The sequence below is a fragment of the Myotis daubentonii genome, chromosome 1 (genome assembly GCF_963259705.1).
Source record: "Myotis daubentonii chromosome 1, mMyoDau2.1, whole genome shotgun sequence".
Taxonomy (NCBI): Eukaryota; Metazoa; Chordata; class Mammalia; order Chiroptera; family Vespertilionidae; genus Myotis; species Myotis daubentonii.
This window is the reverse complement of record NC_081840.1, coordinates 219,403,360-219,431,124: the sequence shown is the minus strand read 5'-3', so window position 1 is coordinate 219,431,124 and position 27,765 is coordinate 219,403,360. Positions and strand designations below refer to the sequence as shown.

Genomic DNA, 27,765 nt, shown 5'->3' with positions numbered 1-27,765 from the left:
TTGTTCTCTAAGTGCTATTTATTGCCTCGATCCGCATTGCTTACAGTCTGGAAACAACACATACATTCATATTTGTGGCAAAACATCCACCTACTCATGACTTGGCAAACACAAATCATTAAAAAAGTAATACAGTACAACGATGATGCTACGTTCATGGCTACAAGTTGTGGGGTTACTCTTTGAGAGCCACTCCTGAAACCATTCACTTCCTATTCTCTGAAGAGAACCAGCTAACCAGGCAGAACATCCCCTGGACCCTCCACAAAACCAGATCCCTGTCCCCATGAGCTTCCCGATGGTCCACACCAGAGAGACCCATTTTGAAACAGGCCACCTGGGCCCCTGAGCGCAGACCCAGTCTGTGGGATTCTACATGTCTGGCTCCTAAGCTGGTCCCTATTGTTCAGTGGGTCCTCCCCGCCCGCCCCCTCCCCCATTTCTGTGTAGAGGATGATTCCCCTGTCAGCACATGTCCCCAAGGGAGCAAAGGACAGGGAGAGGGAGGAGTGTGTTGTCCTGAGTACCCCAGCTTCTACAATTTGCTGCTACAGCACCTTTGGAAGGGAGGTGCTGGCAGCAGCAATATCAGCAAATCAACAAAGCAGACGGTTACATGAGCAGGGAGGTAGGCAGGTGGGCAGGTAGGTAGGTTGCTATTCAATTACTTGAAATATTAAGTTGCCCAGGGGGCAAAGGCATGCATCATTCCAAGGACCATCTCTAGGTTTCAAAGTACATGGAGACGTGTGTGAAGTCCTCCTTGACTCTACAAAATCTCAGTTCGGAAATTCTCATCAGATGGCAATACCTGTTCTATTGCTCTAAAGGACAGAATAGAAAGCACCATTCGGTCTTTGGCCCGTCTGCTGGCGACCCACACACTCAGAGTGGGCTCTGAGAAGCGATGCATCATGGAGAGCATCAAACAGGCATTGTTGCTCAGGCCACCACGAGGGTCAGCGCTGAACCATAAGAAGAGGAGACTTCCTTTGTCTCCCTCCTGGGCCCACAGCCCATGCTGGGCCTAGACAGGTGTCAGCGGAAGATTTTCTTTGTAGCAGAGGAAGCAATTCATCAAACATTATTTTGTTGACACGCCCATGACAAGCATTCATATGAGCCAATGCAAAAGCCAAGGTTCTACTAGGAAGGGGGGTTGGCGGGGGGGGGGGGGGTCGGTCGGGAAATTAGGGTGGCTCAAAATAGCAATGCTGAGTGTTACCTGATTTTTAAACTTACCATCAGCACATCTTTTCAGCTGACTTTGGCTTTAAGAGTCCTTACCAGAAAGATAGCTAAAATGGGGTGAGAAGGGCCCATAGTTTGTTTGGTCTTTTTAAAAATTTCATTATAAGAGCTGTCCTATCTTATCTGATTTTCTCCTCCCTCATTAAAAAAAAAAATCTCACATTACTTTCCTAGATGGTAAGAATTACTACTGTATTCTTTTCTCAGGAATTACAGGCTTCCCTATGTCTTTTTAAGTGGGAGGATGAACATGGCATGCAGTTAGCCAGTAAATGTAATCCCTGATTACAATGTGAGTTCTAAAAGCTTGAACACGTCTAACTATTTCCCCAGTGCAGTGTTAATGTCAGACCTCTGAACCTGGCTCCCTTTTAAATATGTTTTCTCAGTTCTCTCCTGAGAGCTCGTGCTGTGTCCTTTAAATTCACCGATCACAAACTTAAGTCAACAACTATGTGTTCAAAAATCTTTGTTTTCCCTTTGAAACTGGACGCAAAAAAGAAATCCCTCCTGTCAGTGGAGACGGCGGTGAAGGAACGAGGAGCCTGCACGTAGATCTCCTTGAACTTCTTGAACAGCTGCTTCTCCTTGTCCCACTGGTATATCTGGGAGAACGTGTAGTCACTCCCCAGGGCCAGGTAGTGATTCTCTTTAAAAGAAAAGGGCTGCAGGGTCATGGCCCCCCGGGATGGGAGAGCCTGGATCTCCACGAACTGCTTATTGTTCCACCTCATGACCCTGGAGTCCCCGATGAAGCGGGTGAGGGACAGGTAGAGGGAGTTCTGCATCCGGAAGCTCTTCACGGCCAGCACATCCTCCATGTTGGGGATGTCGCTGTGGGGGACGAACTTCTTGGAGCTCTTATTCCACTGCAGGATGATGGGGACCTGGGAGCGGCTGGACAGGATCAGGTGCGATTTCCCATCTATGTCGACGAACTCGGCGTCCGTGTCCCTGAACCACTCGTGCAGGGACTGGTAGGAGTAGAATCCTTTGCTGTTCCATTTATAAACCGTTGACAGGCCGGCTTTCGAGCTGTCGGCGATGACGAAGAACGTCTCTTCCTCGATCTGAAACAGCTCAATGTCGTTGGGCTTGGAAATGCGAGAGACTTCGATGTCTTGGAATTTGACAAACTTGGTCCAGCTCTCGTCGTATTTGTAGATGTGAGAGCCGCCGAAGAGCTGGGCCACCACCACAAAGACCTGGTCGTCAATGAGGATGGCCTTGCAGCCCACAATGGACTGACCTGTGCCCCAAAAGAGAGGAGAGGGGATTAGGGCAGCCGTGGTTAAGATGCTCCTCCACAGTGACACGGAGACCCTAGGGAACTGCCGGTGGGAACTGTATAATGGGGCAGCCCCTCTGGAAACCATAGAAAAGTTAAACCATTGAAAAGTTAAATACAGAATTACCATATAGTACAGAATTCCACCTCTGGACCCTTAGCCAGAAGAATTCAAAATAGGGTCTTAAAGAGATACATGTCCAGCCATGTCCATAGCAGCATTATTCACTATAGCTAAGAGGTGGACACAACCTAAGTGTCCACTGATGGGTGAATGAATAAACACATGTGGTCTACCCATCCAATGGGCTTTTATTCAGCCTTAAAAAGGAAGGACATTCTACCCAGCCGGCATGGCTCAGTGGTTGAGCATTGAACTATGAACAAGGAGGTCATGGTTCGATTCTCGCTCAGGGCACATGCTCGGGTTGCAGGCTTAATCCCCAGTGTGGGGTGTGCAGGAAGCAGCCAATCAATGATTCTCTCTCATCATTGATGTTTCTCTCTCTCTCTCTTCCTCTGAGAAATCAATAAAAAAAGGATATTTTTTAAAGGAAGGAAATTCTGATACATGATACAAATGGATAAATGTTGAGGACATTAGCCAAGTGAAATAAGCCAGCTCACAAATAAACAGATAGTGTATGATTCCACTTTTATGAGGTACGTAGAGTAGTCAGATTCATAGAAACAGAAAGGAGAGGGTGGCTGCCTGGGTCTGGGAGGAGGGAAAAGTGGGGAGTTATTTCATAGGTGGAGATTTTCAGTTTTCCAAGGCAAAAAGGGTTCTTTTGGTTGCACAATGATGTGAATGTACTTAACACAACTGAACAGTACACTTAACGTGGTTAAGATGGTACATTTTATGCTATGTCTAGTTTCCCATAATTAAAAATAAATCAAACCCCTTTTATAAATGGTGGCTCCATAGAAACATGTAAATGCTGGTCACCTGGGTCTCTGTGTCTTTAGAGGCAGGTGTACAAGTCAGGAAATTCACTGACACACCAAACGCATTGTCCTCATGATGTTCCAAAACCACTTCCCAACTCCATAGGGCAGAACTGGCCATTAAATGGCCTTCCTTCCTTGGGGGTGGGAGGCAGTCACATGGTAGGAGTGAGGGCTCGTGGGCAGGAGGAAACAATTTTAATAAGAGTGCTTGAAGACATTTGGCCTCTTCTGATGGCCGGAGCCAAAGGAAACCTAGATAGTCTGGCTCCTGCCTACACTCCACCAACAAGATACCAAAAAACACAAAGAAGAAAACCAAAATCATTGGTCCTGCAAATGCTGAAATGATCCTTAATATCTTGATATATTTCTTAATTATCAATCTATGCTCATATTCATATGCACTTTTTAAAAATAAATTTGAGCTTATAGTACAAATACATAGGCTTCTTATTAACCTGTGTTTTCACTTGACCATGTTCACTTGTGAATAGTTTCCCATGTTATTTCCTCTTCTATAACTAGACTTTTAAACACTACACCGCATTCCACTGCATGAATGCCCCGTAGTTCGTTTAACTAATCTTCTACTATTGGACACCGCAGTTATTTCTAGCTTTTCATGATTGTAAGTAACATGCTTCCTCGTAGAGAAATTGTTTTTGGAAAACCATCTGGCAGTGTTCTTATGTGTTTGCTGAGTCAAACATTGTGCATATTTTTTAAGGCTTCTGGGTTTAAACTACCACACTGCTCTTCGAAAGCTGCCCGGGCACCTGGCCCCGGAGGTGCCTGCTGCTCAGAGGCACCCAGAGGCCTGCCAGTCTCAGCCAAGGGGCATGAGAGACAGAAAGAACTGACTTCAGAAATGCCCCCTAATGTCTCTGCCCGGTGAACACTTCTAGCCCATGGAGCTGTCGGTAGCAGCAGAGATCATCATGTGTGTGTGTGTGTGTGTGTGTGTGTGTGTGTGTGTGTGTGTGTGTCCAATGACACAAACCAGCACCTGGCACCTCACAGGCCCACAACCAGCATTAGCCACAAGCACTGACATTGGCTCGCCCTGCACAAGAGCGAAGTATCACTCTGCTCCCACCTCCCATCATGGGGAGAAGGCAGAGGGGCCGGCTCATTCACCCTTCACCGCCTTCCAAGTCAGGAAAAAGAGAGAGGCAGAAACACGTGGGCCGTGACTCCCTCTCTCGCCCCCCTTTTTCCTTTCATGTGGGCTGGGTTAGGGCCCGAAGCCTCGGCTTCCCTCGGCAGGTTCACCTGTGCAGCTCGGTGCTGACTCTGCACGTGGACGAGCGGGCTGCTCTCAGGAATGTGAGCTCAGCACCAGACGGCCAGATGGCCGACAGCAACGTGGCTCATCTGAATGGCCTCTCAGTGGCATCTGCATGTGTGTCTCACAGACCTTCAGGGCTGCGAGATGGGGCTCATCACGACACTCCCTGCCTCCCACATCCCCGCACCTGCTGCGAAGCCACTCAGCGCCGGTGCCGGTGCCGGAGAGATTCCGAGGAGCCTCCCCTCCAGAAATTCCACCTCCATCCGCTTCTCGCTGGAACAGCAAAACGCTGCTCCATCTCCAAATCGGGACCCTAAAGGAAATGCTCTCGCGGGGTAACTGTTGGGCCATTGTGATGCTGCTTATAAAGTTAGTAATATTATCAGGTTGCACTTGATAACGAGAAGTCTTTGCAAGATTATTTTAACTTTACCCACTTATTTAAAAAGCAAGCAGACCCTCCATTTTTAGTAGCAGTAAAACACTGGGCGCCCCCGCCAGCACTGAAAGAATCATTAACTAAGTCTTGTCCCAAAGGCCCGGGTTTAGAGAGCCATGTATTCTTATTTTGTTTGCATTTATTATGAGGAAGCAGTGATCACCGGGACCTGGCAAGGGGGCAGGAAGAACAGCTAGACAATGGAGGTGTGTTTATTTGCATGACCACACACGTGTGTGTACATGTGTCGGCATGTATGTGTGCCCATGTGCACGTGTGTATGAGCATGCATATATGCACATGTACATGTGTGTGCATGAGCACACATACTTGTGTGCATGTGTTCATTACCGTATTCATTAATAATCAGCTTAACAAAAAGCAAGGGCTTGTTAGCTGCTACAAAGTTGCTGCAATCAAAGGTGTCATAACTGCTAAAGATCAAGGGGTTCTCGGAGTGACCTCTCACCTCTCCAGGAAAATGCCTCCCGCCATGCGTAACCCATCACTCTCTCCCTTTTCAAAAGGATCCCAGACAACAAACAGGATCACCACCTGAGGCTTAAATGGACCATGTCGTGAAAAATCAGAGATGAGGGTGGGCTGGGATGTGTCCCTAAAATCTAACCAGGTGAGAGAGCCAAGCGGTCCCGTGGTACAGCAGAGAATGTTTCTTCTCTCGCTGAAATTAGGCCAATACATCAAAGCCACACGCACCTGTGATATTGTCATAGCTCCGGAAATTCATTTCGATGTGGTCCCACTCCAGCACCATACAGTTCTCCATGCTGGGCTGGGCGATGGCCACGTACACGTCGTTCTTGGAGTTGAACGTATCCACCGAAACCGACTGGTAGGGCAATGTCTGATGAACAACAAAATCTGGGAATAGGTGTTTAAAGAGAAAGGCTCCATGAGATGTCCTGTGGGAGTCATCAACCACCTCTTCTTTCCTTTCATTGGTTCCAAAAAGGGGAGGGGGGGACAGGAAAGAAGCAACGCTAACATCCCAGTGTGCTTGACTCTGGGAGATTCCAGAAGGTTCTGGCATGCACGGGAATCTCCAACTGAATGCACAGCTTCTGATACAGCTTCTTTGAGATAAACAGCTCGCAGGTTTGGCTGAAGGATCTCAATGTTTTAAACACAGTTGGTGAGACCTGGCTTTCAAAAAGGCCAGACAGAAGGGAAGCCACAGAGCCGCACTCCTGATACTACCCTGAAAATTCTTCCATGAACCAGGGGAGCAGTGGGCAGCCTCATTTGGGGAAAGCTGTGTCTAACGCTCTCAGAAGAGCCGGGTAGTAAAGAAACCTGTTGCTGGGGTGGTTCTCAAGCTGACCAGGCAACGGGACCCTGTTATCACCTGTTACCACACTCCCAGCTCTGCATCACCCTGGTGGGGAGGCTGCCTCGGCAGGCTCACAATGAGAAGTCAGCCCCCCAATGGCTCCCTGCATGCTTGGAAACCAAGCCAAGCCCTCCCATGCAGTCTCAGAGGTTTATAAAGACCCCTCCCCCAGCCCCCCACCCCAGGAAGGAAAGACAGTTACTGACTCCTGGGCCCAGTGCAATGAGTGACAGCTCTGCCTGGGGTCTGGACAGCTCAGCAAGCACTCACAGGAGGTCTGCTGCATTTTCAAGCAACAGAGAACCCGCCCAATCTGAGCAAGTGCTTAACTCTTACATTTAGTGGTAAATTTAAACTTCTCGTCCACATGACTGCCCTGAGCTACGACAGACTCGCTGTACTATAAATCTCGGTAGGAAATGTACAGTTTTACCAAGGAACAGCGTGAGGATGCCCTCGGATGCAAGGACACTTAGTGTGGGGGGTAGCTGGAGAATTGATGAAGGGGGGTGGGGGGGACACTAATAAAGTTTAAGTTCTTTCTTTAGCCAGAGAGCCTTCCACGTGCACTGCTTCCTGGCAGGTTGAGTGTGCCCCGGGGTAAAATGACGGTGCACGTCTGGCTAAGGAGAGTCACTCTATGAGAAAATCCTTGCCCCTCAACTCCCCACACTGTCCTTATTGGGGCCCCTCAAGTCCCACCTTCTCTGCAAAGCCTTCCCTGACCACTCCAACCCCTGGGACTCTTCCTAATTCACTGGACACATAATCAGGCACTGCTGTTTACATCTTGTTACCCACACCAACTGACTCTTCAACACAGCATCATCAGAGTCAGATTTGGGGACATGGGAGCGATCTTAGACCTTGAGTCATTGTACAGAGCCAGAAGCCCAGAGGGTGTGCACGCCTGGCCATGGGCACACAGCATGGGGTGTCTCCTGAACACAGTGCTCCCTAAGGTCAGACCTGGGTCTTACACTTCTCACAGCCCCGTGGCATGAGCCCACAGCAGCCACTGGAGAAATACATCTGACTGGGGAGCCTTAGACAGCTGTTACACCAGAAAGGCAATAAGGGGATCGGCCACTCCATAGTGAGTCAAGAGGGACAGTGCTGAGGGAACAGGGCAGGAAAGGAGTTGGAGCAGCTGAGCAAGTGTTGGAGTAGGAAGCATAGTGACAGGAAGAGCAAGCAACAGGCAGGGACAGGAAAGAGGGGTAGGGCTGAGGGAGTGAGGGCAATGAGAGGCACCAGGAAGAGCACTGTGCCTGGGGTCAGACCACCTAAAACCACTGCCTGCACTGGAGACCCTGGGTGCACACTTCCCCTTACAAGGCCTCAGTTTACCTATCCACAATATGGGGGCAATGATACTTACCTCCCAAGCTTAATGGCAGAGGGACACATTGGGTAACGTTGCCAGAAATGCCTGCCTCAGGGCTTAGTACATAGCAGCTACTTAATAAACATGGAACTAAGGTCCGAGAAAGGACAGTCCACCTCCTCTGTCCTCGCCACCACCCCTGGCCTGTCCCTTGGGGGAGTGTCCATTTTAATGACATCTGAGATAAGATGCCAGAGCTGTGACTCCACCTTCCCGCTGAGTGACCTCGGGGAAGTTCCTTACCCTCTCTCTGCCTCGGTTTCCTCACTGTATGTTACGATTCGTACTCATTTAGAACTGTACATAGCACACAGTTAGTGCTCAAGGCATGTTACCTCTCAGAGGTGGCCCTCCCTGTGTACAGCAGGTGCTTAATAAAGGCTGCTGGCTTAATGAGTGTGGGAGCGCTGGCTCATTCTGAGGACTGGGGTGGGGAGAGGACGGGGCTGATGAGTGATGCTTGCAGGTGTGGGGAGAAGAGGGAGAAACAAAGAGGAGGCTGCCTCTGTACCCCAACAGCAAGAAGTGGCCAAGGGGGTGGGGACAGGTGGCAATCATGGATGAGGTACCCTCCCCCCACCCCAGGGAGTGGACTATCCAGAAGAGCTGGGGCTCAGGCTCCCCCCTACACTGTAGTCTGCGACCTTGGGCTAGAAAATAATGAGGATGAGTAAAATGAGGGGGATGTTTATTTCATAGGTGGTCGTAGAGACTAAATAAGAGTGTGCACGTAGTGTCAGCACAGAGCCGTCTGTGGACATGCCTCAGCGGTGTTGGATATGTAACGATACAGTTCCATGTAGCTGGACAGTCGCAGTTCCAATGATAACGTTATGCTGCCTGCATGAAGATAGGGAAGAGCCCCCACCCTCCACCAAAACCCCCCAAATACCAGCGCTGATCAGCCAAAGAGGAACAGAAAGCATCAGCCTCGGTTCTTTCCTGTTGGCACGCGCAGGACCCGCGTAGAAGCCAGAAAGCGCTGGCTGAGGCCACAGGCCCCGGGGCTCTGTGCTCACAGGTCGCGAGATGGGAAATGGTAGCCGGCCTTGTCCGCTTCCTTTCCCGGAGTTAGCAAAGGACTCTGGGGACACAGGTGCCCTCTCCCTCTCTTCATTACAACCCGGAGGCCTGTAAACCACTCCTCTACCCGGGGGCATTCGTCTAACCCCGGTCTGCAGAAGCTTCTGAACACGCGTGCAGTGCCTGTAGCGGCTTGTTCTAGTCAGGCTCCCGACCGCACGCTGGCTTCCCAGAAACATGAGCAACATGAGCGTCTGCTTAAAAACACAGGTCACTGAAAGTGCAGGCCCCAACGTCAGCTTTTATTAACAATTCCCAGAATGAGAACAGAGCTGCCAGACTGGAGAGCATTTTACAAATCTGGCCTTCAATGGTCTGATTGTCATTTATTTTCCCAAAACATCGGTTTCATCATATTTTGTAAACACTGAGTATCTTGCACAACACAGACTGTTAACTCATTTGAATTAGAAATCGAATTGCTAATAGGAGACCACTTTCTCCCTCCAGAACCCCTCCTCATAAAAAAAGGAGGAGAGAGCCTGGCCGGCGTGGCTCAGTGGTTGAGCATCGACCTATGAACCAGGAGGTCACGGTTCCATTCCCAGTCAGGGTACATGCCCGGGTTGTGGGGTCGATCCCCAGTGTGAGGCGTGCAGGAGGCAGCCGATCAATGATTCCCTCTCATCATTGATGTTTCTGTCTCTCTCCCTCTCCCTTCCTTTCTGAAATCAATAATAAAAAAATAATAAATAAAAAAGGAGGAGGGAGAGAAGGAAAAGAGAAAGAAACAGGTGGAATAGAATGATCGATACATATGAGCTTGTGTACATGGGGGGAAGGGACTCAAATTTAAATATTCATCCATCCTCGTCTTAATTTATCTTTCACAAGCAGCAAGCGCACAGCCACGTGGAAAGCTCTGGGAGAATGTGCACATGGATGTGACACCAATTTACTAGCGCTTAAGTATTAGTGGGATCTCTGCGAAAGCCTGCCACTTCCATTCACACTGGATTAAGTTCATGATGTCAGTGGGACTCTTCCAATTTGGGCACGGCTCCCCCTGGAATCAACAGATTTTTACCTCGCTATTTATAGCACTTGCAGAAAATAAATTATACATGATGCCTATCCTACTGGGAGAGAAACTGCACATTAATGCATTATTTCTCTTTGCATTTTCATCAGCCCTGAAACAGGGCAGCTAACAGGACCATTAGGATGCAAAATTCCCTCCCTCTAAGGAATTTAGTGAATTATCCGCCTCACAGGGGTAATCATGAGCAGGTAACAGGGATTTCTGAGGTGGATAAAAATAGACTTGAGGCGGAGGGTTCAGGAAGGACTGTGATTAACCTAGAGAGCTGAACACAGTCCAGGGTGCTTCGAGGTGCTAACTACACCCCTGTGCTGGGAACAGGGTAGTAACAGTACCCTCCTCTCCCTGGGAAGAACAGTGTCTGCCTCCCCTCCTCCACCTCAAGAACTTACTCTTTTCCTGAAAATCTGAGCCACGAAGGAAATAATACACTAAGAAGATGTGCTCCTTGGTGAGGGTGCGGTCATTCCCACGACCTAGGAATGGGCTTTTCCTCTTCCTCGCACTTTTCCTCTCAGCCTCTAATAAAGCCCCAGACGATGAGGCTTTATCTGAGCAGGAGATAGGAGCCCAAAACTCACAATCTATTGACCTATGTTCTTACGAGGCAGGGACTCTACTTGGGGACAGGTTACAACTTGGCTGTGCCTTTTTTCATGATGGAAGACCCTGGGAGCAAGAGCCCATTTGTCCATGATTCTTTTCTGGTGTTTTTGTTAATCCTCACCCAGAGATATTCTTTCCATTGATTTTTTAGAGCGTGGAAGGAGGAAGGGAAGTGGGGGGGGGAGAGAGAAACATTGATTGGTTGCCTCCCACACCCTCCCAAACCCTGCCAGGCATTGAACCTGCAACCCAGGTACATGCCCTTGACCAGGAATCAAACCCGTGACTCTTTGGTGCATGGAGCCGATGCTCTAACCACTGAGAAGCACCAGCCAGGGCCATTTGTCCACGATTCTTAAAGGGATAAAACAATAACAAAGATAGAATCCTCATCTTCCTGTTACCAGGGAGGTGTGATGACTTCCTTGATTTTAATAGGAAGCTGTTTAGCGAAGATCTATATAAGAGAGAGAATGCCCTAAGATGTGTTAGGGACTCACACTGATTCTGGGTTTATGACAGATTTCAGGACCTGGCCACCTTGGTTCCAAGTCTCCTCCGTTCCCATGACAATTCTCAGAGCTTGGGTGGTTTTCATAACCATCCACGGGACTCTAAGCTCAGAAGTAAGGTTGTCTCGCGTAAATTATTCCCAAGTCTCCCGGTCCCTCTATGGCCCGTGTCATTTCTCTCAGAGCTTGGCAAACTTTTCTTACACTATGGCCAGGTGTGACTAGAACAATGGAAACGCTGCTAACTTCACCTGGGGGTTAGAGAACTCTCCAGAAAAGCTGGGGAAGAGGTAGAAACAGCCCCAACGAGCTTTGGTTTAGCATTTCATACCCAATGGCCTTGAATGCCACCTTTTGGTGCAAATGTCATTGACTCGACCTCTGATTTTTTGCACTGCTCCACAATACAGCGAATAACCTGCGTGCAGCCTCGCTGGTTAAAGGGCACCTGCCAATGACACAGCTGAATAAGCCCCTGTGCGGTGATGAAAGACAAGGCCATTTCCATAAGAGTCAGGTTTCCTCTCAGAAAAGAACAGGACTAGTAGGGGCCCTTATGTACAAAGACATCTGGAAATAGTTTTTACTTTGCGAGTGTTCGTTTATTTGGAGGACTGGCCTACATGGAATATTTTGTTCTGCAAGTTCTTTTGTCTTATGAGTTTCTGTAACTATGGTCTGAGTTCTCATTCCTGCTGCTCCTACTGACATGCCTTGAAGCCCTGTAGATACCAAATCTCAGCCTGTTTACATTTCTAAGTCTGATAAAGCAGGTTTCATACTGTGGATTGATCTTCTCTCCTTTAAAATCTGGTATTAGCCCTGGCTGGTGCTGCTAAGTGGTTAGAGCATCAGCCCACGCACCTAGGGGTTCAGGGTTCAATTTCCAATCAAGGATATGTACCTGGGTTGTGGGTTTGCTCCCTGCACCCTGGTTGGTGTGCATGTGGGAGGCAACCAGTTGATGTGTCTCTGTCACCTCTCTCTCCCTCCCTCTCCCTCTCTCTCTCTCTTTCTCTCTCTCCCTCCCACTGCCTTCCTCCACTCTCTCTGAAAAACTATGGAAAAAGTATCCCCTGGTGAGAATTAAAAAACAAAATCTGGTGCCAGAAGCTGTGGCAACTCCATCTAAGCCTTTCATATGGAGACACTCGCCGGCTCTCTACAAGATGTGCAGAGTTGAGGCAGTTAGTATTTTAATTTTATCTTTATAGCCTAAAAATGTATCAACTGGAACCTGAGGGGGGTCCTGGAAAACAAAATCAAACTTTACATTTTCCCCTCAATGTGAGTTTCTTCTTTTGACAATTAACTCTTAACTTATATTTCTTCTTTGCCATTGGTTATAATTTACCTAGTTATCTCTTTTTAGATGGGACTACGAATGCAATTTATAGATTTTAAAGTCTCGCATTTACTACTTAAATTTTCAATAAAATTCATGTAATTCAATCAAGAGAACAGACGTTTAGGCCTCTCTGCACTGGCTCTCTAAGGAAACCCAAACTGACCTGAAAATGTTTTTATGCCAAACTCACCAGTTTATATGTGACTTTAAAAAGAAAAATCTTTAGAGAAATTTAAATTTTGTAAAGAATCAAAATTAAAGCCAGTGCAGTTAACAAAAATCTAAACTGTTGAGATATTTTCCTTACCACATCAATGCATACCTTTTGGACCTTAAATTTCGCCTAAAATAACTTAGACAGAAAGTTTTTGCAACCACTTTTCTCCAGTCCCTGTTGACAAGCTAAAGGGAAAACACAGGGATTGTTCTAATTAACCGCCTTGGTGACAGGGGTTCTGCATACCGGTAGTTGTGCATTCGTAGTCAAAGCTGGTCACATCATTTAGCTTCTTCTCCTGATATTCCGGGGGACCGATACACAGCACGTCCGAAACGGTGGAGTTTGTCATCTTCAACCACAGATACAGCCACTTGGCTTTGCAGTCGCATTCAAATTTATTGCCCCTTAAATCTCTAAAAAGTAAAACAAAGCACAGGCACAGAGAAACAGACATGCCTTCAGTGTTTGGGCACTGATATGAGACTCCAGAATTATTAATATCTTGATATATTTAATACCCCAAAAATGCAATTTAAAATTTTTCTTATATTTAATACATCCTATTTTTTGTTCTTATCACTGACTTTATTTAATAATCTTCAGTGCCTATGGTTTTAACTGGATGGCCTACAGCGAACTTTCAGAGCTAACATACCACCGTTTCTCCAAACTCTCTTGAAAACTGTCGCCATGCCATGCTGGACACGGGAGCGATGACACAGGTTCACACCAACACAAACAGGACATTCCAGAAAACCAGTTTTCACAAACACAATTGAAACACTAAGATCTTGTTCAACTATGTCCAGTGAAAAGTGACAAACACTAGAAGGTAAATCGGATGGATACGCTATCTCAGGGAAGGAGCCTAATGCTACTAAGGATATTCTAAAATGGCGCAATCCAACCCCACACAGACTCCACGCTGTTTCCCAGTGGGCACGGCTGTCGTAGGTTTTTGAGCTACAACGTAAGAGAAATGCAGCAAAGGGGTGAGAGAACTAAATGGCATGATTTCCTGGGGCACAAGCACAAGTGGACACAAACTTGATTTTCATTACTTACAGTTCAATCAGAGAGTCTAAATCACTGAAGACATCTCTTGGGAGTGCTTTTATGTGGTTATTGGCCAAAGATCTAGAACCAGAAAGTAACATTTTAATGTGGTTATTATCTTCATGCCCTGTTACTCTGAAGTTCCTTAAATAAAGTCATGATTTCAAACAGAGCTCTAATCCTCTTCAGCACAACATGGTTCCAATTTTTGGCTTTGGTCATCAATACTGAGATAAAGAACTGAGTTTAGTTACACAAAAATAATGTAAATGGTGGGGTACAACATAAGTCTTTTGTTTTTAAAACCAGCATTTATTAAGCTCTTGATATACATTGGTTAGACCTCAGGTAGCACTCATGCTTTCAGAATAAAAGCCACAGTCCCTTTGATGTCATGCAAGACCCTCCATTGTCTAGTTTACCTCCATTCCCACCTGCTGATGGGGCATCTTAACCACCAAGATCCAGCTGCACTGGGCTCTTGGTTATTTCTCAAACAGGAGAAACACAGCCCCAGCTCAAGGCCTGAACTTGCTGTCCATCCGCCTAGAATGCTCTTTCCCCAGATACCCCACAGCTCACTCCATCACCTTCTTACATCTGTCCGCAGCTATCACCACCTTCCCTGACCTCTACACATCTCCCTCCCCTGCTATGTTCCTCATTGCACGACTTTGACTTGACATACTATACATTTTATTTATCTACTTGTTTATTGACCGTGTATTCATCCTAGACGTAAGCAACATGAGGAAAGATTTGTTTGTCCACATCTGTATCCTCAGCTCATAGAACATTTCCTGGCATATAGTAGGTACCAGTAAAACTTTGTGGAATGAATTATGCACTAAAATGACAATGATTTTTTTTAAAAGGATGTACATTCATGTACCAAGAAATTCCCTAGGGTCCATTTAAGTGAATTCTATCACTTGTCACTCTAAGAAAGGACTCAGTAAATATGCTTTTACCTAAAGACCCTCAGCTCTAACCCTGACAATAATATTAATCTCAACGAACCCCATTTAGGGAATGAATGATGGTAATCGATTTTGTTTTCTCACTAACAAAGGTTGACCAGAAGCCATTCTGCATTTTTGCTGTTAGTTTTTAGGAACTTTCTAAAACATCTTAGCGCCCCCTCCCCTCTTCCAAAAAAAGATTCTGAATGAGCACCATCAACTCTTTCTCGGATGATTCAGGATTCTGCAGTGCCCTGTCACCATCCTGCTAAAGATGAATGTCATGGGGCTGGGCTGCTGACGTTGAAAGATGCTAGGTGTTGAAACGATGTACATCAAGTCTGTGATTTCCCTCAGGCATTGTGTTCTAATATGACTCAGCCAAGAAACTGATGGCTACATTTTTTTCTTTACATGAGTACAAATAGCAAAACTATAAATGAGAAACATGTAGGCAATTCATCACCAAATATATATGTGTATATGTTTATATATGAAATATGTATATGAAACATATATGAAATTAGTCTTCTGTAGCATCATAATGACCCATCCCAGAAAAAGGAATTAAAGAAATGAGTGTTCCTCCTTAGACTCAACTGTAATTGAAAGTTTTGAATCCATTTTTTAAAATGTTCCACATTTTCTTTTTCTTTTTTAAAAAATATATTTTTATTTATTTCAGAGCAGAAGGGAGAGGGAGAAATAGAAACATCAATGATGAGAAAGAATCATTGATCGGCTGCCTCCTGCATGCCCCCCCACTGGGGATTGAGCCCGCAACCCGGGCATATGCCCTTGACCGGAATCGAACCCAGGACCCTTCAGTCTGCAGGCTGTCACTCTATCCACTGAGCAAAACTGGCTAGGGCCTTTGAGCCCATTTTTAACCAACCATTCCAGCTTCAAGATACTAACAGAATATGGGGAGACCCCTTTCCATCTAGGTAACCACAAAAAATTAAAATATTATTTCTTGTATTTGTTTAACCTTTATTTTCTAAATGATTTATCTGTACATTTTTAAAGATATTGGAAAATAGACTGAATATGTAATCAGACTGAACAGCTTTTTGACATTAGAAAAGAACATGTTTATTTTGATTTTTTTTTCTGGTTAATGGTCACTTTACCTGAAAAGTAAAGTAAAAATTTTTTTTAGCTAATTAAAGGGGAATTTTTCAGCTAAATTTCTTTTTTGCTACTTGAACTGTATCGTATTAAAGTGATAAGAATATATGGGATATTCGAGGCCAAAAAAGCAGACTGTTCAAGCAACCGTTCCAAGCGTTCAATTTGGATTTCAGAAGCTGAATTATTTAGATGGACCATCCACCCCACTCACACTCAGTGCATAACATCTCACTTTCCACTTCATTTTATCTACAAATTCATGGCACTTACTTCATTTCTAAAACTACTTAACAGCAACCTGTCCCTTGGGCTTTCCGGACTGCTGGAAACAACTGTCCTAGATTTTACTTACAGATTGGCACTGCTCCATCAGGGCCCTGGAACCTGACCCGTGTTTCTTTACATGAAATTGTGACCCTGCAGGTGTTGGAAAAGTTCATAAAGGATAAAAATCAGACACTTAAACAAGCAAATTCCAGGCAGTGATTTCCTTCATCATGGGAGTGAACTTTAGAGAGCTGATATGTGGTCTTGGCTCAGAGTTTAAAAAAAAGAAAAAAGTGGGGAAATGGAAGGACCAGTTCATTCTTAAATAATGTACTAAATCAGTGATGGCGAACCTTTTGAGCTCGGCGTGTCAGCATTTTGAAAAACCCTAACTTAACTCTGGTGCCGTGTCGCATATAGAAATTTTTTGATATTTGCAACCATAGTAAAACAAAGACTTATAGTTTTGATATTTATTTTATATATTTAAATGCCATTTAACAAAGAAAAATCAACCAAAAAAATGAGTTCGCATGTCACCTCTGACACGCGTGTCATAGGTTCGCCATCACTGTACTAAATGCTTTAATGACTACATGCATCTCCAGCCCAGAGGAGTCCACCTGACTTGCCCAGGAGTAGGGTACTCATGGAAAACCCAGCTCAGTAAGGAAAGCACAGGTCAACCAGTGAATCTGAAAGGATGTCCTGCTGGCTTAGCCCTGTGCTAGATGCTGGACAAAGAACACAGCTAATGCAAGATCTTCACGGGCCCTCCCCTCAGGGAGCTCTCACTGCTGCTGGGGAGATAAAACTAACACCATGAAATTGCACCAACCAGTGTGGCCTGAGTCTACGGTAAGGTGCTGGGTGTGTGGAGCCAATAGGGAGGCTACAGGAGGAGTGAAGGGGAGACTCACATGGCTCCACGTGGGAGATAGAACTTAATCTAGACTTTGAAGAACAAGCAGATCCCAGGAGATCGTGGGCAGAAGAAAGAGCACCCAGGGCCAGAGAAAAGATGTGAAGGAAAGCCAGGAATGGGATGAGTTGGGTATGCATGGGAGCCCCCTGAGAGCCCAGTGTTCTGAGGACATTTAGGGAAATGAGGTTGAAGAGCTGGGGATAGAGGGTGCCTGGTTGGCTTGACTGTCGGGTGGCAATACATGCCGGAATAGGTGTATTAGTGCATCCGACGCACTCTGGACCCAAGCAGGGGAATCCTTTGTTCTCTCTGCATTTCACACAGAGAAGGAGGTGCCTCGTACACATATGTACATCTGATATACACCTATGGTCGTGTGTGCAGATGCACAAGCATGCACACACAAACGCAGTTATGTAGACACATGTAGAGAAGTCCATACACCCATGGGCACACGTGTAAAAGCTATGCAAATATACATGTACAGTACCTGCACGTTCTCACCTGTTTCCAGACCAAGAACCATAGACAACAGGTCAAATGAAAGTTGACATCGGGGCTAACTCAGTCTCATGGGCTTTGCTTTAGGTTCACAATCTGCCCAGAGTCTTTGCTCAAAACAAAGCCCCTCATTCCTGACTTCTGGGAACTGCCTTATCTGGCCACAGCTGTTCCTCTCCAGATGCCCACAGCTGTCTACTTAGCAGACTCTGTCTGGCCACCCAAACTGCCAAGGCTGCTCAGCATTCCAGGGAGAAAACTGAGACTTCTTAATGATTGGAGGAAGGGAACAAGGTTGTTGGTGATGGTGATGATGATGATGATGATGATGATGATGATGATGACAATGATATCAATGCTGATCATACCTGGAGCATTTACCTGGGTGATTGGCTGATGCTTTGCAAGCAAGCATTAACCACCATGTGCGACAGTCCTCTGGGGTCAGTATCATCATCCCCAGATTAAGGATGAGGAAACAGGCTCAAAAAGGCTAAACACCAATAACAAATGATGGCCTTGAGATTGAACCCAAGTCTATGTGACTCTAAGCCCATTGTCTTAGCCTCTACAGGAATGTAGGGATTGGGCATGTAGGTTGAATTTGCTGGGGAAAGAAATCAAAACGTTTACAGGAAGAAAAGTAAACCTGGAGCAATTATGCCAACAGGAGTCGGACGCTCTGCAGGATGACTCTGCTGATCCGGATGTTTGGACCTCTCACTCTGCTCCCTCATCTCCTGACTTCGTTAGCTTGAACTCAGGCAGAGCTTCTGCTTGGTAGGATTCCAGAACCAAGTGCTCCCTGAGCCCGGGGACAGACACTTTTGCCCACATGAGGGTTTGATGTAAACTCTTTAGATGCTGTATCAGGCAGGGTGATACGCTGAGGATATCACCACTCCTGCCCAACACCCCAGTCAAAGCCTCCCAGTTTCTCACTTCTCTCTGTACCACACATGAGCTGACTGTGGGGACGAGACGTGGTATCTTACCCAAACACAAAATACCCATCACACAAACGGGGCCCGGTTCCTGGCTCATAAATGGCTCCTACCAAGACAATGGCTCTCTTTACATTTTCATAAACGCAGTCCCTATTTTTTCCACTTTTCTACATTTGTTAAGTGTGTGCACTTGCTTCATTCTGATATGTCAATTCAAATCAATTTGTTTAATTTTTTTCCTCCAGAAAGCTATTAAAAATCCCAGAGAGCTTAGCTTAAGCTGCCGATTAATCCAACATAAAAGAAAAAGCTATTTGCATTCAAATTTGAGGAACCGCAAAAAATGTCTCTATTCCACTTTGTCCTAATTCTGACCCTGCATTCAACCTTCTTCTATGAGTCTATAAGTGTCAGTTCCTAAATCTATAAAATGGGGACTCACAGATTATCTTGAAAAATAAAGAGAAGAAGGCTCACTAAGCACACAGCCCTGTGTGTGGCACAGAGTAGGTGCACAATACATGTCAGTTTCCTCCCCATCTCCTCCGTCACTCACGTTCGTAGGCCCCTGGAAGCAGAGTGCTCCCTACTTGACATGCAATCATGTGGTCCATGATGACAATCCAGAATGATGGAAAAGATAATCAAGACAAGTGTGTCTTTATTATTGTGGGCTGATGATCAGTCCATAATATAGAAACCTCTAGGGCAACCTGGAAATTAGTTTCATTCAGACGATGTTACAATATGGACAAAACAGTCAAGAAAAAGAGAGGCACAAGGAAGTGAATCTTACTTTGCACCTTAAAAGATTGACAACACTTTTCACAGGACTTACAGGTGAGTCAGGTCACGGAGGCCACGGAAGGCATTTCTTGAAATCGTTTCTATTTTGTTCCCTTCGATGAACCTAGGAGAACAGCAGTATAAGCAAACGGAACTTTCCCAGCTTAACAGCTCTAGGAAATGATATTGGCATGCGTTTGAAATAAAATCTAAAACATGGACACAGGTGTTTGCTCTCCAGAGCAGCATGAACGTCTTCAAATTCAGAGTTGGCAACATGCATAGAAACATGTTTGGGGGAAAAAGAAGAAAGCACTCGACCAAGGCAAGAATGTTCAAATCTCTGCAGGCCTGAATGTTCCCAGACATCAACCCTTCTTACATTTCACGGCCTGGCTACTCATACGTTTGTTAACATCTTTGTCCCTTGAGGGAAGCCCGTTGTTTCACATCTCCTTATTAAAGTTCTTGCTGAGGGAAAGTTCCATTAAACTTGGCTTCTGGCAAACTCTTGAGTTCATCGTGTCCTACACGGTCTAATCTCAGAACAAATTGGTGACGAGGCAGGGTCCTCTCAAGATCTTGAAGGCACAGGGAAGTGGGAAGTATAATGACATTGAATGTGGGCCAAACTTCTTTCTCTGCGCTGAAACGTCCCAGGGCTTGAGCTAAAATCCTGCATTAATAATAACTCTGGCCATGCTATAAAGTCTTGGTGAGAAATATATGCACTACAACTATGCCCTCGGGCCATAGAGACCTACAGCTTAGTTTAAAGCAGGGGTGGGGAGCGTCATATAAGGCCCTTGAAATTATGTGGTCTGGTCCTGCCAAGGCATTAGGGATGAGTTAATTCAATGTTTGACCAAATATAACAGGCTAATTTCTAAGTTGATAATTTTGTGAGAACCTTGAATAATGTTATTAAGTTCCAAATGTCCCTTGGCAGAAAAAAAAGGTTCCCCACTCCTGGTTTAAGGCATCACATTTCATCAAATGGAAGCGGGTCTTTGATGAGATGGTCCAAGGGAGAGGCTTTGCACACAATGCCAGTAGTTAATGAAATAGTTCTTGCACTGAGAACTTCCCCATGCCTGCTTTTTAAAGATCAGGGGTCTATTCCATGACAGACTTCAGTATAAACTAAGCTGACCTCCTCCTCAATCACCTTGACACTAAGATGAACTGCTCATAAGAGAAAACTGGTAGCTTCACATTCACTCCCTGCATGGCCTGCTCACATGCTTTGAGAGAACCCAGCTGGACTCAGCGCTGCAGTGTACCTGTCTTTCCATGTTAAGCATGCTAGCACAATGCCCTGGGAACACACACAGCATGTGCATCTGGAGAAACAACTCCAGAAACATCCTTCCTGAGGCCATACCATCAGCAGAGAGCTTCCTTGGACCTAGGATGTGTTCGGAATTCAAACATCTACCTGCTCACCTCAGATAAGAAAGCAGAGACAAGGCTTTAAAAACCCCTCTGAATGCCAAGTAAGGAAATCCCATCTGATAACGGGATTAATGTTATTGCAAAGTTACACAAGACAAGGATGAAAGAATTTAAGTGGAAAAAAAGACATTAGACTGGGGGAAAGGCAGAAATCAGAGAGAGGGCAAAGCTCATTGCTGGGGGGGGGGGGCGGGGAACTGCACCTCTGAAAAGGGAAAAATAATCGTTCTTGAAAGCAGAAAAAAGAAAATTAGACCCTTGTCAGCAGCTCCCAGGGGATACTGCAAACAGGACATAGGCCAGCTGAATTAAAAACATGACATTGTATTCCCATACAGGGAGACTTTATTTAAAACTAAGTAACCCTCAGAATCCTTTCTGGCTGATCAGCAAATCCATGCCTCGTTATGAGAGGTAAAAATATCCAACACAATTTCCAATTGTGCTTGCTACGTGGCAAATTAAATGTCAGCAGAGAATGAATGGATATCTTTCCTTCTTTGTTTCCTTTCCCCCTCTTTGCCCCCAGCCTCCTTCTGTCCCGGCATGTTTATACACAAGTGAACTGTAAAAGGTCAGCGCTGGAAAGGGGGTGGGGTTTTCTCCACCCCCAAGTTCTGTAAGAGATGCTGTTCGGCTTGGAAAGCGATACAGCTGAGAGGCACCAGCAATTGTACTGATGGACCAAATGCTCAGCAAACAGACAAGCCCAGCACTTACAGGTATTCGAGATGAAAGAGTCCAGCAAAAGCATCATCGCGGATGACGGTAAATGAGTTAGAATTCAGCAATCTGAAAAGAAAGGACAGGTTTCAATGCAGAGATGTAAACCCGGAGTCCCATAGTGAAGCATTTGTTTCTTTCCTATGTCCTGACCCATGGGCAAATATGGGTTCTTCTCAACCTAAGACTGGCCCATTAGATGCACAACCCAACTCGCAGATGCTGATAGAAAACAGCAAGTGAGTTCTCTTTGGCCAGATTTTCTGGTCACCCCCATTACTCTACCCTTTCTCCCCTGAGGGTCTCAGGGGAGACCCTGAGAGCTATTATTTCAAAGCATTCTAAAGCCAGTGCAACTAAATAGCCAATGAATCCTCAATTATACACTAGCAATCATGGAAGTAGAGATCTAAAAGGAGCTAATCTAACTCCATTTTTAGAGAAAGCTGAGCCCAGAGAAGTTAAGAGACTTCACCAACGTAACACAGCTGAGACCTAAATAAATAAAAATAAATAAATAATAAATAAATAGAAACCTTTCTGCTATATTATACATTCCCATGAGAAATAATAATAAAAAAAGTGTAGGAAATCTTCAGAATACTCTTTAGCACCAATAGTTTTTTTATGAGTCACACCTAAGTCTCCTTGGTAAAAGTTTATATGGAATAGTTAGTTACCACTTAAGTCTATTGGGTAAAGTACCTAAAACTGTTTTTTCTATTTATGGAAAGTATATTTTAATAGAACTAGAGTTATTAAGAAATTTCAGAATTTAATGTTATAAGTAGGTACATAACATTTCAAGAATAAAAAGATCAACAATCAGTCTACTTAGGATGAGTAGTGATCCATATTCCATTTCTTTATGTTTTTCTGTAGTATATTGCTTTTGATTCATCTCAAATTTATGAACCCAATATCGTACACAGAGAGTGTGCTATGTACTCATGACTTTGCCTGTCAATAATTTGCTTTTGAAAGTTGCTTTCTGGACATTTCATTAGCAAACATGAACTGACCTGGGCAACAGGGCAGGCACTCGCCAAGAGGGGCTGGGATGTAGAACAGTTATGAGTGTGGGTTAGAATCCTGACTGTGACTTTGAGCAAGTTACTTAACTTCTCTGGGCCTCAATTTTCTCATCTGTCAAATGGGGAAGTAAAGATTCCCTCCTTGTCAGGATAACAGGATGATTAAATAAAACTTTGCATATAAATGCATAGTATGCTTCCCAACAGTTTATGTACTCAGTCAACTAGAAACACTGCTATTTCCAGAGTAACATTAAGAGTCTAAACTGTAGGTTTTCTCTTAAAGTGAGAGAAACAGTTCATTTAGGTGAAGCTCTAGTCAAAATTCCATGGACTCACATTCCTAGTTGCCAGATGTGGGGTCTGGGATCTACAATCAAATCCTTGTGCCAGAAGAAGGAAAGGACACGAGCTAAGAGCCTTCAGCCCCACCTTGGTGGGAACACCACAGCCCATGTTACCACTAAGAACCAGCCGTGATCTACTCATGAGCTTGAGCATCTTAGGAAGAACTGATATCAAAGACGCAGAGATCGCTCCTCCCAGGACCACACCTCAGGGGACTCCCATTTTCAGGGAGAACTTGCCATACTCACAGCAGCTGCAAGGAAGGCAGATGGGAAAACATTCGGTCCTTGATCTCGGAGAACGTCCCATTTACCAGGCTCCTGCAGGCAAGCGAGGAACAAAACAAGGCCTGGGTGGTTTGAGAAGTTCTGGGCAGGATGGGCAGTCAGCCTTACCCTCCACCTGTACTGCAAATGCCTCCGCTCAGGAATGAGTCTTAAAACAGCTGGCCCAGGGCTTCTCAGGGTAGGAACAAGGCAGTCAAGTTTATGTCCCAAGAAACTGGATCAATATGAAAACCGTCTGAACAACAGAAACCTTTACCATCAGGCTAGCTCCTTCCACAGACGTTATCTCAGCCAGGGTAAATCAATCCCCCTGCTTCCTTTTTCTCTACTACAGGAGGCCCTGGCTGCAAATGGATAATTACTTCACCTCTGCCCATGATTCTGTTTGTGTAGACACAGCGTTAATGTTGGCCCACGAAACTCCAGAGTAGCATTAAGCATTCCCCTTGGGAGCCCAGCTCTGAAAGACACTCGGAGCACTTCTGATTAAATGCACCATGAAAGCCTTGGGGGGGAAACTCTGAGACACCTGAACTTGGATGTGCAGTGGGAGCAATGCCATCTGCCAGATTTAACGGTCTATTGGGGGACAAGAGGCTTGGCTCTATTATTGCCACCAGCACACCCCACCCCACCCCATCCTTTCTGGCCACAGCAGGACCTCAACACATGATTTCAGAATGACTTCAGTTGGCATGCAGAGAGAGTAAGCAGCTGCTGGTATAAAGGATTTAACAAGGGGAATTCTAATTTCTGGGATCCTCCATGTCACCCGATTTAGCAAGATGAGGAACCAAAAAGGCCCTCTTTGCCTGCCAGCCAGGTTCCTAACTTTCTAGAAATACAAACAGGAAGCCCTTCACTCCCGGGTCCAGGCCTCTGTGCCTTACCCAGGGCAGTGTAGTGTAGGAGGAAGTGCCCTGAGCATAGCAGCTCCACCTGGGAATTCCCTGCCCCTGCGTGGAGGTGGGCATCCCCAGCACCTTGGCCTGAGCAGGGAGTCATGTCAGCAGGAAACATTTCCCAGCAGGAAAGATAGAGCCGGGAGCCCCCTCACAGCCATTAGGAGAGCTGGGCGTGCGGCTGAGAGGCCATGTGCCGGCAGGTTGAAAGCATCTCTAAGGAGGTGGGTAAATCAGGTGGAGCCTTTTCCCATCAGCTCCTCCATCATTGAAAAAAGCAGCCAATGTCATATGTGGTGCGGAGAGGGGGCGAGAAGCCGGTGTGGACTCGGGGCAGGAAGTCAGGCTGACTTCCAGCACCTGACCATGAGGCTGGGTGCCCCACCTGCCCCAAGGCTCTCCCAGCTCTGTGTCCCCTCTTCCAGGCTCCATGGGGGCATCCCCCTCCCCCTTCCGGAGGCTGTATGACTTGACTCAGTTCTTCCCATCCTGAGCTGTGCAGAGGTGTCGGGATGAGGCCGCGGTGTAAACGGCAGCCCAGACTTGAGGTGGGACAGTGAGGCCTCACCCTTCCTGGGTACACTCACTCCAGTCACGCTCACTGCATATGCATGCCCACACACCACACTGCCCCCGCCCCCCAACGCACACATCCTCTCAACTTTAGTGCACCCCTGAATCCCCTGGGGACGCCACATGCAGACCCCCCCCCCGGCCCCACTCCAGAGCCCCTGCTGCAATCCACGCGGGCCCCAGAATCTGCACTGGCACAAGCTCCCCGCTGGGGGGTGGGGGGGTCCCATGCAGGGGGCCCGCGGGCCACACTCGGAGAAGCACTTCTACCGGGACTTGTCCGGGTTCCCAGACTCTGCGTCTCGGTCCCTCCATCCTCCCCAGGGCCCGAGACTCCACCCACAGCGCGCCCCCACCCAAACACCGAGAAGCCCGCTGAGGAGTGGGGTCAGGGCTGGAGGGGTCCCACTGACTCACAGGGAGCTGATGTCGCCCGGCACGACCCTGGGCACCCAGGAAGAACCCACGCAGATGATGGACTCCTTGGTGCAGCTGCAAGTGGCGGGGCAGCGCGCCAGCCGCCTCACCTGCGCGCTCGGCGGGACCAGGCACGCGGCGCTGAGCAGCAGCAGCAGCAGCTGCAGCCGGGCGCCCCGCCGCCGCCCTCCGCAGCGCCATGCCGGGTCCCCGGTCCCCGCCCCGGCCCCGATCCCCGCCGCCGCGCCGCGCGCTCGGACCCGGCGCCTCTGCAGACCCGGGCGCCGCTCGCTGCTCCGCCGCCGCCGCCGCTGCTGGCGAGGACGCGGGCGCCGCGGGTGTGGGAGGCCGAGCCGCAGCCGAGCAGCATGCTGGCCGCCACCCCCACTCGGCGCCCCCCCACCCGAGCCCGGGCTGCTGGGCGGCCGCCGCTGCGCCCGCCGCACTCGCGCCCGCCTGACATCAGCACTCGCGCCCGCAGCCCGCCCTGGCCAATGAAGACTGCGGGGCGGGCGCCCGCCCCAAGAGAGAGGGGGCGCGCCCCGCCCCCGGGCCACCACCCCCCGACCCTCCCGCACCCTCCCGGGAGCTGCGGGAAGAGGAAAAAGTTGGGTAACCTTAGGGGAGGGGCCGGACTTGGACGGAGACCCCCCTGGGGCCCGCGGAGCGCTGTGAACCGGGTGCCCGCAGTCCCTCCATCAACTCTTTTTGCTTTTTGCCGGGCCAAACCTGACCAGGCGGGCGCCGGGGGGGGGGGGGGGGGGGGGCGGGGGAGTAGGACCCAGGAACTGGCTTGAAGACGGGGAGGGAGATTTCGTCCTGGGTGCTTTGAAGAGTGCAGAATGTTGAGCAGCTTTTAAAAAGAAGAAATGAAAGGAATGCTGCCATAGAGCTGGGCGGGATGGCATCGCTTGTCGTTTGCGGGGGGGGGGGGGGGGGGGTGGTGGCAGTGGGGTCTGGCTGCCATTCCAGGACACCCGTGGGTCGCTGAAGCCAGCCACCCTTCCCTGCGGAAGGGATGGCGAAAAGAAAGCCTGCCACAGCAGCGTGCGCCCCTGCTCCCTGGGCCTGCCTGCTGCTTGCTGCAGAGCTAAAAAGGCAGGGAAAGTTTCCCCTCACTCCATGCTCTCTGGCACCCCACCCACCCCAATTAAAGGACTGGGGTGCTTGTTAACAGAGAGTTCGTGCATGATGCATTCTAGGCGCTGTTCATTTCATCTTTCCTATTAATATTCTTGATTTACTGGTGAGGAAACTGAGGCACAGAAAGCACCAGTAACTGGTTGGTGGTTTAGGAGTCAATGGCTGGGCAGAGGTGGGGATTGGAGCCTGGGATGGAAATTGGTAACCAGGCCCTACTGAGCTTCACCCTCTTGCATTCTGCATGTTGGCTCCACTGAGCTTGCATCTTGTTACCGCAAGCTACTGTCCCCTGGGAAATCAAAGAAAATGGCCAAAGCACAGCCAGAGTGATGGTTAATAGCCCGAACGGCTCAGAGTGGGGAATCCCAGGGCACCGTCATCAGGCTACTCACCAAGGCAAACCGTTCTTACATTAAGACACACCCAGAGAAGGCAGCACCCGCTGCAAAAGGCTATTCCTGAGCGTGTCTCGGGCTGGCCATTGTGGGAGGGGGCAAAGGGGCAGGCCCTCCCCTCAGGGGAGTCTAACTGGGCAGATGGCCCTAAAGAAGTAACTGCACACAGTACAAGGGGACACAGGCTGGCCAAAGGGGTTCGGGAATTGAAGTGAGTCTGTCGCAGGTAACAATGGAGGCAGTTGACCTTCATTGCAGGAAGCCTTTATCCAGCACCTAGCATCGGTGTGAACCAGTCTACATTTATCATCATTTAATGCTCGCATCTTCCCTGAGAAGTGGGTCTTCCCATTTTATGGATGGGAAAATGGAGCTCAGAGATGTTTCCCGCTTGCCCATAGTCCCCCGGACAGAGCCAGAGGCTCCGTCTCCAGAACTGCCTCACTGCTGTGCTGGCTTGCATTCCACAGCCGGGGAAATCAAATGCTTCACTTAGCAAGGCCCAATGCTGGGGTGGAGGACACAGGCCACGGTCTGGATAGGGCCATTGGCGACAGCCACTTGGACCACAATCATGGATGTGTGTCCTTCGCGCCTGAAATATGCCTGCTTTTGGAGGGATGGGCTCCTGGGAAGGAGAGGACAAGGCTTCTCGAATGCGGCACCTTCCTGCTGAGCCAAGAAAGAAAACCTGGTTCTCACTGTGTTGGAGCGGAGCGAGGAGGAAGGGCAGGGAAGGGAAGCTCTCTGCCCCCAGGACTGGGCAGGTTTGAGTTAGCATCCCAGCATGCCACTCACTAACTATGAAATCACAGGCAAGCTGCGACATGTTTAAGCCTCAGTCTCCTCACCTGTAAAACGGAGATCGCTGTGCCCACTTTGAGGGGCTACATGTGACCAAGGATGTAAAGCACCTGGTGCCACACAGGAGGTACTCGGTATCTGCTCAGAATTCTCAGTGATAGCGTGGAAAGGGCAATTCTCAGCTAACGTCTTGTGATTGGAAGGAACCAGCAGGGGTTGGGGGAGGGGCTATGAGAGGAGATGAGTTTTCTTGACCCGTGTGCCTTCTTTATAATCAAGGACAGGACACAGTCTAGCATGGCGGCTCTCCATCAGGGGTGACACTTGGCAATGT

The 27,765-nt window shown here is 47.7% G+C and overlaps 1 protein-coding gene across 1 annotated transcript; it reads right to left on the bottom strand.

Annotated features, from left to right (window-relative positions):
* Positions 1 to 25,290, bottom strand: LGI2 (leucine rich repeat LGI family member 2). Its single transcript, XM_059674206.1, is given in 9 exon segments — positions 1 to 2,500; positions 5,941 to 6,105; positions 13,016 to 13,185; positions 13,838 to 13,909; positions 19,403 to 19,474; positions 21,526 to 21,597; positions 23,159 to 23,230; positions 25,090 to 25,257; positions 25,259 to 25,290. Coding segments are annotated over 9 exon segments (1,641 nt in total). The 3' UTR covers positions 1 to 1,682.
* Positions 25,291 to 27,765: the final 2,475 nt, after the last annotated feature.